Here is a 13423-nt window from a genome sequence, read left to right on the forward strand (position 1 = left end):
TATGGGAGTTTGGCACAGCAAGCTTCTTTAAAGTCTTAAATAAAATTGAAAGCAAAAAATCAGGCAAAAAACTGGGATTCTAGGCAAAAACTGGGGAGAATTAAGGAAATGCAAAATTGCAGAGCAGGTGATTTTATCAAATGTATTATCATAATTCTAAAAGCTGTGGCAAAACAAAAACAAATTATATACTTTTGTTGATTCCTGATATGTTTCACATCACATACCATCTCTTTGCCACATACTCTACCATCTAACACATCCCACTTCCCCTTTCTATATATCTTGCTCTGGGACCAGTAATCAAATTATCATTCTTTTTGGAAAAGGCATGTCAGCTGACTCCCTTCTACCTGCAACTCACCATCTCTGCCACTTCCCAAACCAAAATGCCCTGCACGGGCCACAATGCCTTTGATGATGCTGTCCTTCTCTACAAGGATATAAAATGCTGGAGTACAATCCATTTTGCTTTTGTATTTGTAACCCCAGAACTTAGCATGATGGTCGGTATAGAGGATGTATTTAATAAATGATTTTCATTTGTTCCTCCTATCCTTTATTCATGTTCATATATTCATGTTAGCATTAATAAAATTAATGGTAGTAGTTTTTATTAGATTAGGTAAAGAAAGCTGGACACTTGAAAGCCAGGGATTCTAACCTGAAGGAGAGACTGCCACCTGCTGGACTGCATCTTCAAATTTCTGCCACCGTATTCCACCACCAGGGAGACCGCTACAATACAGTCCACCTTTGTAGTCCAGGCACCAGATGTACTTCTCTGAAACGACAAGGCTTAGGATTCCATAGCCAGGACCAGAGTATCCCATCCAGCTTTCTGCAAACTAAGGAATAGTGGTTAAAACAGAGCCACATGGATTTGTACATAGGAGACAGGGTAGTACTACACATGTAAAATTATTAATAGGCAGTATTTGCTAAAATGATAAAAATCATAACAATGAAAGCAGATCTCCATTTTTAGGAAACACTAGAAATAAGGTATCAAAGAATGATTATGTTATTTCCCCTTTAAAAAAACATAAGTTCAGAAAATTATTATAATAAGCTCTAATTTTTCATAATGCTTACAATCAGGGAATTCTTGATGTTTAAGACATTCACAATACACTGAAAAGAAATATGCTAAAAAAAAAAAAATAACCCAATAATACAACTATCTAGCCTTACACAACAGATATGTTCCTTGAAAAGTGGAGAATGAATCTGAGAATCTAGTCTAATCCCTACTTGATAAGAGACTCCCTTGTACAAAGGTTCATATTTATTTTAAATGTGTACACAAAAATAATACATATATTAAGTATCTGAAAATATCTCTCCCTGCCCTATCTACAAAACTTATTGGACAATGTTCCCAAAGAAATCAGAAGCCACATTAATACTATCAAACAAACTTCCCTAAGCTCCCAGATAAATTAAAAACTGAGACTTCTGACAAGAACAAACAAATTAAGAAATAAAACCAAAGAACTACCAACATAATTTTTTAAACTGAGTACACTGCCCTCAAATAACAGAAAACATCAAATTTACTCTGACTTGGCAGAGAACAACAGTGAAAATCGAGTTCAACCTCCACCTAAACAAAAATTGCCTCTTCAACATACTCAGCAAGCGATTATCCCAATTCTACTCAAAGATTATGAATAAAGAGAAATTTGTTATCCCTGACCTCAAGCTTAAATTTGCCTTTTTCCAACTCTACCTCCTTCCTCAATGGTGGGGCTCAGAAGTGAATACAACAATGCAGATGTGTCTGAGGCAGATAAAGTACAGCAGGAGCATCATCTCCCTAATTCCTGACATAATGACTCTCAATATAGTCTCAGATCCCATTAGCTTTTGGGAGTTGTGTATTAATAATGCCTTTTTGCTTATTGTTAATATAATTTGCTTCTTAATGGGAAGATCTTTCCCACCCAATAATGGGCCTACCCATTAAGGGGAGTTTGATTAGGAAAGATTTGTAGGAAGGCCCACATCTTTTGTTAATTTTCTAATGATGCAATGGGTCCCCAGGGGTCATGCCCTCTGGCTCTGAAAAGAGAATATATATTCTGAGGGAAGGTTTTACTTTGGGGCTTACTGACAGGAAGTGCTTTGTTTGGCCAGATGAGACTCTGGAAAGCCTCTAAGGAGCCCCCTGGCTTTGAAAACCCAGATGTTGGTGTTTCCCTCTTTGGTAACTATGTATGTGTGGTCAGACAGTTATCTGTTGATCTGTGAGGTCAGAGAGTTTGGAAGCACTGTCTGTTGATTTAGATTTCTCTGTATTTTCTATGATACATGAACTTGATTAAAGGAGATTGTTAACCCCTCAAAAGCTGTCTTTCCTTTTATGAATGTAGATCCAAGAACCTGTGATAGCAGGCCCCCCTGTGCATGTTGGGGTGCTTATTGTTAAAAGTTGCCATTATCATGTACTGATGGATTATTATGGAAGTATTTAAGCAAAGACTGGATGACCACTTGTTAGGATGTTGTAAAGGATTTTGTATTCAACTAACTCAAAGACACTCTAAATATAGGAAGGATGACTGAAATTGTGGAGGCTGGTCAGAATTTTCATGGAGCTTTTTGAACCTAAGTCAGATAAAAATAAACAATTTTGCACCTTTGCAAAAGGAAACTTCTCCATCTATAAATTTCACAATGTGAATAATAACTTCTCTGAGATGCATGTAAAGAGGTAATTTTTTGGTATTTTATCTCAGGACAGATAAATTTTCCCTTACCGTTGACTCCCCAATGCCTCATTCTAGCACAGAAAGGACCTTGGGTTCTCAAAAGCTAAGTCACTGGCACAGGAGTTCTAACAGGTCCCTACCCAGCTAGAAAGACTTATCAAATGGTCTGGGGATAGACAGAATGCCAATCCTCTGAAGACTAACCTGGCAGCTAAGTTTGAAAGGCATGTAATGTTAGGCTGGTGACCAGATAACACATTCTGACCAGAAAAACTCTTGAAACCATGTACTAAGGCACGAAGAGGTTGTGATTTTCATCAAAGGGAATAAAACCACAAATGAAATAATGATTTTTTTCAGGTTCTTATGTTCAATTGTTCCTAAGATTTAAATGAGAAGATTTTACAATAACTTTGTTGTAAATCTGAGAAGACTATACAGCTAGATTTCTAACATATTGTAATTCCCTACTGAAGTCTATAGACAATACTCTAGTCATACTATGACAGCAACACGTTTAGTTTTGAAGCTAATTAGATAATACAGTAAGAAAAGCATATGGTTGTTTTCCTTATTTTTCTACACAAAGAATACATAATAATAGTACAAATAATTAAAATTTCTGTAGGTACTTATAAGCTACAAAATTGTTCACATCCAACAAACACATCATTCAATCTCCATAATCCTGCAAAGCAAACAGTATGGGTATTATTGTCTTCATCATAAAATGAGGAAACTGAAGCACAGGGAGATTTCATTACCTTCCCTAGGCAACACACCTAGCAAGTTACACATCAAAGATTTTTAAAACTAGGTCTTTTGATTCTCAACCCAATCCTCTTTCCGCCATATAAGCGAACAGAATCAAAGTTTTATGACTTTGTCACAAAAGTGCAGTGGTTTTTCTACTATATCAGTGCCATTATTATTACTGTTCATAAGCACAGATAGTAAATAGATGGGCAGATAGGAAAAGTAGCACTAATAATCTAAAAATCTTTCATATTTAGCTTTACAATATAATTTGTCAATTATAGATGGATATGAGTGATGTTGAAGTTCTCATTTCAAACTAAATACTGAAGCCATACCATAAAGGTGTAACTCGAAAACTATCCTGACTTCCCATCCAGACACCTTCAACATAACTCCCCAACCAGCACTCCCTTTCCCAATTCCAATCTGGAAATAGACTGCCATTATTCCTCAGACTGATCAAAAAAGTCTACACAAAACAGAGTAATTCATTCTTTCCCTAAGAGGAAAATTAAATAACTATTTTTGCCTACTCTTCAAGGTCTTGTTGACCAGAATAAACAAATAACCAGATTTTATCAAGAAAGGATGTATTAAGCAATGACAATATCATTAAGTATTTGCAAACAAAGTTTGTTTTGGATAAACTGACATAGAAAACTGATAATGTCTAGCATTTACATATGAACTATCACTTTTATAACAAGGCTTTTAAATATGGAAAAAAATTCATGAATTGCTAAAATAAAATAATCCTCACCTATTGTCCAACTTTCTGAGTACAGGATTATAGAGGATCACAGATCTAGAGCTGCAAGGGATCTTAAAGAGCATCTAATCCAACCCCTTTATTTTAGAGATGAAGAAACTAAGACCCAGGGAATTTATATAAATTGCTTAAAGTCATATAAGTAGTAAATATCAGAGGTTAGATTTGAGCTCAGATACTCTGACTAAAGAGCTAGTGCTCTTTCCACTGTGTCTTATGAGCCTTTCTGTTACCTAGTTGGATTTTCTGCGTATACTGGCAGGATTATATACACAGTCTTTTCAACTTGGGAGGTCCCTGCTCAGCTCTATACACCACTGGAGTAGCTTCCAAGAAGCCAGAGTTCCATACTACAATTAGTCTTTGGAAGAAGATCTTATAACCATAAAATAATTCAAAAATATTTTAAGATGGATAACTAGTAAAAAAAAAAAAAAACAACCCAATATAATTCATCATTCCTCAAGCTCTAAAACTCTTTCATAAGTGATCTGATTTTACCGACCTGATCTGATTTTAACATAGTTTCCTCTAGATTTGCTTTGGTCACATCCTGGAGAGAAAGACTACCACCAAGTTCAGCTACACTAGCTTCAGATGATGAATAAGGCAGACCGCGAGCATAAATATCCTCTTCATCACTGGATGTTAACACTTGCTCTTGTAGTGACTGTTCAATCTCAGTTTCATGGATAACAGGTACTGAAGTAGACACCTGAGGAGTTGATTCTGTTCCAAAACCAAATTCAGAAAGTATAATTTTTTTCTGCTGATCAAGGTCATTATCTTTTATGAGACTATGGCCAGAATTCGAGCTGAGGTTTTCTAGGGTTACATTCATTGAGAAACCTTCTGGCAACCCTGGCATCTCTACCCAGTTTTCATCACTTTTTTCCCCAGGCAGCAACTTCTCAGCACATAGGATATTAGGACTTGAAGGCACTGTTTGTGTATCTGAGCAATTTTTTCTAGGAAAACTGCTTTCAGCATCTTGAATTTGCAGTTCATGTATTGTTTCATCTGCTTTTTGTAATTCAGTAAAGTCATCTTGTTCTTGGTTGGAAGACTCTTGACTATTTTGCTCATCATCCACAAGAAAATGTCTGGGTTTGAGTTCTGCTGTATCATAAACTTCTACATTTTCAGTCAGAAGGGCAGGTACATTAGATGCTAAATTATCTATGTCCATTCCACTTTCATGGTTGTATTTTAGGATTTCATTTTTACTCTCATTTTCTAAATCTAATAAGTCTGGTGTAGATTCTGACACTTCAAGAACACTAAAAGTTTCAGAGTCATTATTTTCCTGTAAAATACTATGCAATTCCCCACTGAAAATGCTCTGCTGATCAGGAGAATCTGTACTTGTCTGATCTAGACTGCTGCCCAGAAAACTTGAGGTCATGGAACATTGGTCTGTGGTTGTTGAGTGAGGGCTTTCATCAGAAAATGGATGCTCATAACATGGAGTTCCTTCAAGGGAGTTTGGTGTTTTCCTGGTCCCGCTTTCTAATTAAAAACAAGAAAATTATTTTGAAAATTATGTATATAGGAAATATTAAGAAAATGATTAAAAATATAAATATGTGCTTCAATCAAAAGGGAAAATAATGTATTATTCTAAAATTAAAGTTAATCATTTGTTAAGGGAAAGAATCTTGGCAATGTACATTATCTTAGTTCAGGACAGATGTTACATGTGTTTCTGAACTTTTGGCTTAAATTATTCTGTTCTGAGTAATAACATTTATCTAAGTTTTATTCTTTGTTATGAGTAACAAGGTGCCCATTCATCCTCTGAATGCATTCTGGTCAAGGAAAAGGGAATTGGTTTAATTAGTGATGACAGAGGACTAAGTAGCAGTAGAGTTAGTATTTAAGGTTTGTGAAGCACTGAAAATATATTTTATCTCATTTTATCTTCACAACAATCCTGGCAGGTAGGCACTATTATTATTTCCATTTTACACACAGAGGTTAAGTGACTTGCCCAGGGTCACAAAGTTTGTAAGTTTCCGGGGTCACATTTGAACTCAGGTCTCATTGATTCTAGGTGCAGGGCTCTATCCACATCACTAGCTCACTGCTTCCTGTACTAAGCAGCAGGGATACAAACAGAAAAGCAAGCCAGTCCGTGCTCTAAGGGAGCTTACATTCTAATAGTGGAGACAACACACAGGGGAGGTTTCAGCTGCAAGATGTCATTTTGGCAAGTTACTAGGAAGGAAGGACACACTAGTACCCTGCCTGGACCAAAGACAACAGTAACATCTTGTGGTATGTAGACCAATTCCTTTAAAGGGACTGGAAGGAACTAAAGTGCCCAACTTAGTAAGCTTGTGAGTGTCCCAGCTTACTCTTGGTAGATTTCTTTTATACACCACGCTCCTGGTATTGAATAACATGCAAGGTGAAAAGTCTTATCAGTTTCCTAAAATTTCCACACCTAACATTTGCAAAACATGTCATTTAATAGTTAAGCTTCTAAAAAGCTAGTAAATCAAAACCTTTGAGAAAAGAATATAGGTCTCTTACTTTTCTTTAAGACATGCACAGAATTGTCATATGTCTATGTTCAAAAATCTTTAGTGGCTACCTATTGCCTAGCAAGTAAAAGGTCAAACTCCTTTCACTTGGCATTCCAGGCCCTACATAATTCAGTATTATCCTGCTTTATCTCATATTACTTCCCTCTGTGCAGTTAACATTCCAACCAAATTCCATTACTTAGACACTTTCTGCACTTACCCACTTCTCTGCCTTTGGTTATTCTTTTTTATTCCAAGGAAAAAATTTAAGATGAAGTTCAAAAGGAAGGGCAATGTCAGATTTTGGAGGGCCCTAAATGCCAGTCAAAGGGGTTTAAAATTTACTCGAAAATAACAGAGATCAACTGAAAAGATTTAAATGGGTACTCTGTGTACAGCACTATCATATTGAAGACTGAGAAAAATACAAAGTTAGGCTAAGACATGGTCTCTGCCCCCACAAAGGGTACCAAATATTAGAAGAGTAAGACACAAAATAGAGATAACTGTAACACAATAGTATATAAAAAGTATATAGGTAAGTATAAATAAGAATAAATACATAACTAAGAAACTGGTTAATTAACCAGGGATATTAGGAAAAGTTCATGGGAGAAGTTATATTTGAATTCAGCTTTAAAGAATAAATAAGAATTCAATAAGGAGGAGGCCAGGTATTCTTCTTCCCCAGTGGTAAGCACTGGGCTTTGCATACAACTGGTATTTAATACATGTTTACTGAATGAATGGATTAAAAAAACTAAAACAGGCAGATACATTGATCAACTCTAATAAATCAATAAAAATATTCAACAAAAAAGCATTATCTTCCATATATATGAAAATGATACATTTCTAAAGGAGAATAAGGCATTCAAGCAGTTGAAATCTAGTATAAACTAGAAGATTTCAAGTAGAATTTGTAAAAGATGCTACAATACCTTGCTTTTTCTTTTTCTTTTTCACTTTAATGGGTTTCACAATAAGTTCTTGGTCAAAATCTTCACAGCTAATTACACTGAACCTGTGAGAAGGCTGGTTTTCTTTTAATACTTCAGAGGATCCTTGGTCTCCAGCTGTCAGGAAACTAGAACTGCTATCTATAGAGTTCACAGAACTACTACGACTTCTTGATTCACTGGTGATAGAGGAGCCTCTGTTTCTGGTTTCACTACTAAAGGTCCCTAGCTTATCCAAACTTTGCAGGTGGATTTTCTCAGGATATCCCAAGGTTTCTGTGCCATCTCTACCTACAAAGGAAGAGTCAATTTTTGTTATTGGGAGAAAAATCACCTATTTTATTTCAGCTTGTTGTTCTCAAAACACTAGGCAGCAAAGAGACAATTTGGAACAGGAGCCTAGCAAACCATTTGAAGTTCTGAACCTGAACTCTTGAGGTTAGCAACATCAAAGAATAAGACTAATGAAATGCTTAAAAAGGCACAATACAATATCTACACAAAGATTATAAGAAAAGCTTTTGACTCCCTGGAAACTGATTTATCAAAAGCAGGAAAATAATTCACGGTTGTTGTAAACTAATTAATAAAAATAGGGTAGCATTAATTGCTGATCATAGTTTCTCATTTAAATTCATTATTATGGAAATGTTTGTGAATTGAGAAAAAAATCTAAAACCAATTAAACCTATTTATTGGATCCTGATGTAATTAAACTACCTATTCATATAGTATATAACTATCAAGAATTGAAAGGCTATGCAAAAAATGTAATTCTTATCAAGAAAGGCCACATGTAATAGAGAAGAAAGAGCACAAGATATGAAGTGGGCAAACCTGGGTTGAGGTCCCAGTTTGACAACTGTTGTACAATAAGTGGACAAGTTTGTTAACCAATGCGAACCATAGTTTTCTTACTTGAAAAATAAGGATAATCATTCTTACACTACATAACCCCAGGATTATTGTGATGAAACTGCTTCTGTAAAGCGAAAATTGCTATATAAACTATAAAACATAGTGTTTGTACCCATTTATAGCTACAGTAATTTTCAGAAGGAAAAATATCAAAACAGAGCAATTAATCAACCTAACAAAGATTCCAAATTCAGTATGATTTTAAAAACATACAAGTGAGAAGCTGCTATGTACAAAATACTACATGAAATTCTACCCTTCAAGATCCACTTCAAATAACAATTTCTTCAAAATTATAGAATCTCAGAGTTAAAAGGAACCTCACAGAGCATCCAATCCAAATGATACATTAAAAGAAATAATTTCTACAACATCCTGACAACTGAACGTTAAGGAGTCATACTTCACAAAGGTCCCCTTCTATAAAGTTTCCCCTGATCCCATCAAGTTTGAATAATCTTTTCTTTCTCAGACTTTCCACAGAACTTTGTTTGCACCTCTCTTCTGGTACTTACTTATGCCCTGAGTTCTCTCCTGGTTCTCATACCTGTCTAAGTGATCCTCAGGTTCCTTTGCTGGTTCATCATCCATGTCATACCCACTAACTGTGGGTGTACATCAAGGTTTATCCTAGGTCATCTTCTCTTTTTTCTATATACTCTCTCACTTGGTGACCTTTTCAGCTCCCATGGGTTCAAATACTATTTTGTATGCAGGTAATTCCTGTTACTACTCAAACACACCCCAACCTCCAACTCTAGTCCCTCATTTGAGTTTCAATCAGGAGTCACCAATTGTCTACTGAAAAGGATGTTCTACAGACATCTCAAACTCAACATGTTCAAAACAGAACTCATTATCTTCCCCCACAGATCCATCCCCTGTCAAACCTCCCTTTCACTCTCAATGGTACCATGACTTCTGGTCACCCAGGTTCATAATATCAGCATCATTCTTGACTCCCCACTCTTATTTACTTGATATATCTATTCCATTGTCAAATCTTCTCTTTTCCCATCCCACAGCATTTCTCACCTATGTCTCCTCCTCTGCACTTACACATCCAACTACTGCACAAGCCTCTTTGATCTCTGTCAAGTTTCTTCCTCACTTTAATTCTTACTTCATACAGTCACCAAAATAATTTTCCTAAAATGTAGGTGTGACCATGTCATCTCCCTACTAAATAAATTCCAACGGCTCCCTATTTAACCTCTGGGATTAAATAAATTCCTCTATTTGGCACATAATGCTCTGCACAACTAGGTCCCCCTTCCTACCTTCCCAGTCTTCTTATACATTTCTTCATTCCACACACCGTTTCGCCCAGCCATAAGAGCCTGGTTGTTCTTTATGCATGACTCTCTTCCTCCTGTCCTTGTGCTAACACCAAGGCAACAAATGAACTAGACTCAGTCTCAATTCCACTTCGTAAAGAAGTCTCTCTTGATCCTCCTCAGCTACTAGCATCTTACCTCCCAAAACTATCATATATTTACTTTGTATATATTCTCAATATACCTACATATGTATCTACTTTCTCCTCAAACGGAATGTAAGCTCATTGAGGATAGGGGTTATTTCATTTTTGTCTTTGTATATAAAGCACTTAGCACAGGGCTTAACACATAGTAGGCTCTTAATTAATACTTGTTCATTGGTTATCATGCATTAATATATTCTAGTTATTTGGGCATATGTTATATCCCCTCTACTTAATATCAAACTCCATAAGAGCAGGGATTACGTTTTATTTATTTTTGGATTTCCTCCAACATCTAACAGTGCAAAGGCACATGCGCATAAAGACCTAGCTTCTGTTTAATTCTGCAACTATTTATTGCCAGCCGATTATATATTAAATCCTAGGATAAAGGCAAAGATATTTTAAATCCCAGAGCTCTACAAAATCAGAAGTAAAGAAGTTTTCAGTTATGTTGGGTTAGATCCCTCTAATGCTTCTTGGACTGGGTCACAGATTGTTTTTAAGTTTTTCCTAACAGGAGGCACCCTGATTGTCAAAGCATTCCCCAAAACAGAGCAAAACCCTAAGCTAGAACAAGTGGGTAGCTACTACCATCTCAAATTGGTTTATACCTGCAGACCACTTAGCAGAGGTAAGAGAACCTTTAGGCTACAGATCTCTTGGCTACAGAATCACTGAATCACAAAATGTTAGAGCTGGAAGGGGCCTGAAAGATAACACAACTCAGTCTCTTCATTTTATAAAACAGGAAACAGAGAACTAGAGAGCAGAAGGTTACACCTACATCTCTTGACTCCTAATACAGGGCTCTTTCTACAACACTACATTGCCTCTCTTCTCAGTCTGCACTTAATGTGACACACTCCGCACTGTGGAACCCTAACATATGTTGTTGACTTAATCAAATTTATTTTTCTTTTAACTTTAAATTTCCCCAATATATCTGAGTGGTAAAAATCTAGAAAAATACAAGTGGCATAATTCTGAATTTTCCTATTAACTATAGATGTCTTCTATATTTTAACATTAGAATAAAATGTGAAGATTTAATTGAATTATACTAATTTATCCATTTAAGGAAGCAAATGAAAATTACTTGGCTCAAGTTTATCCTTTATAGTCAAAGGTGATGGTGATATTATTATCAGTGCTTAATTTTTCATCAAAATGAGAACTTTTAAAAGTTATTTATACTTGTATGTGGGTGCAATGAATCATACACATTTCTGTTCAGGATTTTCTGCTCCAAGCTTTTAGCACAATAATACCACCATGTGGGTATTATTTATGCTAAGAATAGCAACAATGATAACAGCAGCCCTAAGGTCAGAGACAAATGAGGAAGAAGAGAAAGGAGTGAATTACAGAATGTTAGAGCTGGAAGGGACTTCAGAGATCATGTAATCAGCACTCTTTCCATTTTAAAATTAAAGAGAGTAACTAGTAAAACTCAAGGATGCTAACCAAGTTTATATCATTGATCTAGATACCCATCAAAGAAATGAATCAACTGCTATGGTCACCAATTTGTTGATTACAAATGTGTGAAAGTAAAACCCACCCTAAAAATATTCTTCTCTGCTTTATTTTTTAAAAAATGCTAGAATTTGGGCTTCTAAGTATCTTGAAAAAATTTCTGAACAAATGGGGAACAACAAGATGTACTTTTTCAGAGCACTGGAATTGGAGTCAGTGGACCAGTACTGAAATTCCAACTCTGCTACTTATGACCCACATGACCTTGGGCAAGTCACTTGACTTCTCTGGGCCTCAGTTTCTTCATCTGTAAAATGAGGGTGTTGGACTAGATGATTTCTTAAGGTCCTTTCCAGCTCTAACCCTATAAATCCTACGACCCTAGGAGACACATAAGCTTACTAAGAGGGACTGTAGATAATAGGGAAGGATATGGGAAGGACATACACAGGGAAAAAAGCCTCTATAGGTTAAAAAATTACCAAAATACAATGAGGTGGTAGGTTATCGGACTTTATAGTGCTGCTTGCCTTCTCAAGGAGGACTGATACAACAGCACATTCACAGCATCAAAGAGTTTCTCTGAATTAGAAGAGAAAGGACCTTAAATCTAACATCTAGTTCAGCTACTTCACTGAGAACTTTCTGTACCAGGGATCTGTTCTTAGCCTTGTTCCACTTAACATTTTTGTCAATGACAAAATTTCCAGATGACACAAAGCATGAAATGAATTGCTAACATACTACATAACTGAGTAGAGATACAAAAAGATCTTGATAGGATACAACATTGGGGCTGACTCTAATCGGACAAAATTTAATATGGATTTAATGTAAAATCTTAAATTTGGGTTCAAAAACTGATTTCAAGAGTACAATACAGGAAAGGCATGGCTAGACTGTAGTACATTTGAAAGAGATCAGAGAAGATTATAAACTCATTATGAATCAACATGTAAATGGTATCCAAAAAAGCTAAAGAGATTTTCTACTGCATTAAAAGAGGCACAACTTTCCCAGGAATAAGGAAGTGATGGTCCTGTCATTTTCCACCCTACTGAAACCACATGTGGAGCACGGCCAGTAGTTCAAGGTGACACAGTTTAGGAAGGACATTTATAGGCTGGAAAATGTCCAGAGTAAGGCAACCAAAATGATGAAAAGCCTTGAATCCATACTAGATGAGGAATCAATGAAGGAAATAAGAAGATTTAGCCCAGAGAAGAGAAAATGTAGATGAGATATTATAACTCTCAAAATATTGAAAGCCTATCACATGTACAAGGGACAAAACTTGCTGTTTGACCCTAGAAGTTAGGACTAAGTTGCAGATAGGTGAATTTATGTTTGATATAATAACAACTAAAACTACCCAAGCAATCTATCTAAAGAGTTGCCTTTGGAGATAGTGGATTCATCATTCAGTCAACAAGCATTTATTAAGTGCCTAATTAAGTGCCTGATATATGTTGGGCACTATGCTAGGTGCTGGGAATACAAAGACAAAACCAAAAATAGACCCTGTCCTCAAGAAACTTTCATTTTATCGGTAGGAAACATTTGTTTTATTTCTTTTTGTTTTTAATCCAGACCCATGACTCTGGTATTGAAACTCTACTGATCTAGAATAGCAACTCACCTTTAACCAACCATTTTTGTTTATTTGTTTTTTGAGTTGCTTGGGGGACACTGAAAGGAAAAGTGCTTTGCCTTCATTTACCTAACTATCAAGTGACAGAGGTTGGGATGTGCACAAAAATCAAGAGATGGGAGTCAGAATGTCACATGAAAATTGTGAGATTCTTTCTCACTGA

General features: G+C 35.9%; 1 protein-coding gene across 5 annotated transcripts in view; it reads right to left on the reverse strand.

The window, feature by feature from the left end:
• TECPR2 (tectonin beta-propeller repeat containing 2) overlaps positions 1-13423 on the reverse strand; it is a 153351-nt gene that overhangs the window by 99132 nt on the left and 40796 nt on the right. For all 5 annotated transcript variants that reach the window (XM_072630165.1, XM_072630166.1, XM_072630167.1 and 2 more), the window contains 3 exons: positions 7712-8020; positions 4748-5751; positions 665-848 (listed from right to left, as the gene is read on the reverse strand). In XM_072630165.1, the coding sequence (XP_072486266.1) occupies positions 665-848; positions 4748-5751; positions 7712-8020 (1497 nt within the window). The remainder of the gene's footprint in view (positions 1-664; positions 849-4747; positions 5752-7711; positions 8021-13423) is intronic.

The sequence above is a fragment of the Notamacropus eugenii genome, chromosome 1, assembly GCF_028372415.1.
Source record: "Notamacropus eugenii isolate mMacEug1 chromosome 1, mMacEug1.pri_v2, whole genome shotgun sequence".
Classification (NCBI taxonomy): Eukaryota; Metazoa; Chordata; class Mammalia; order Diprotodontia; family Macropodidae; genus Notamacropus; species Notamacropus eugenii.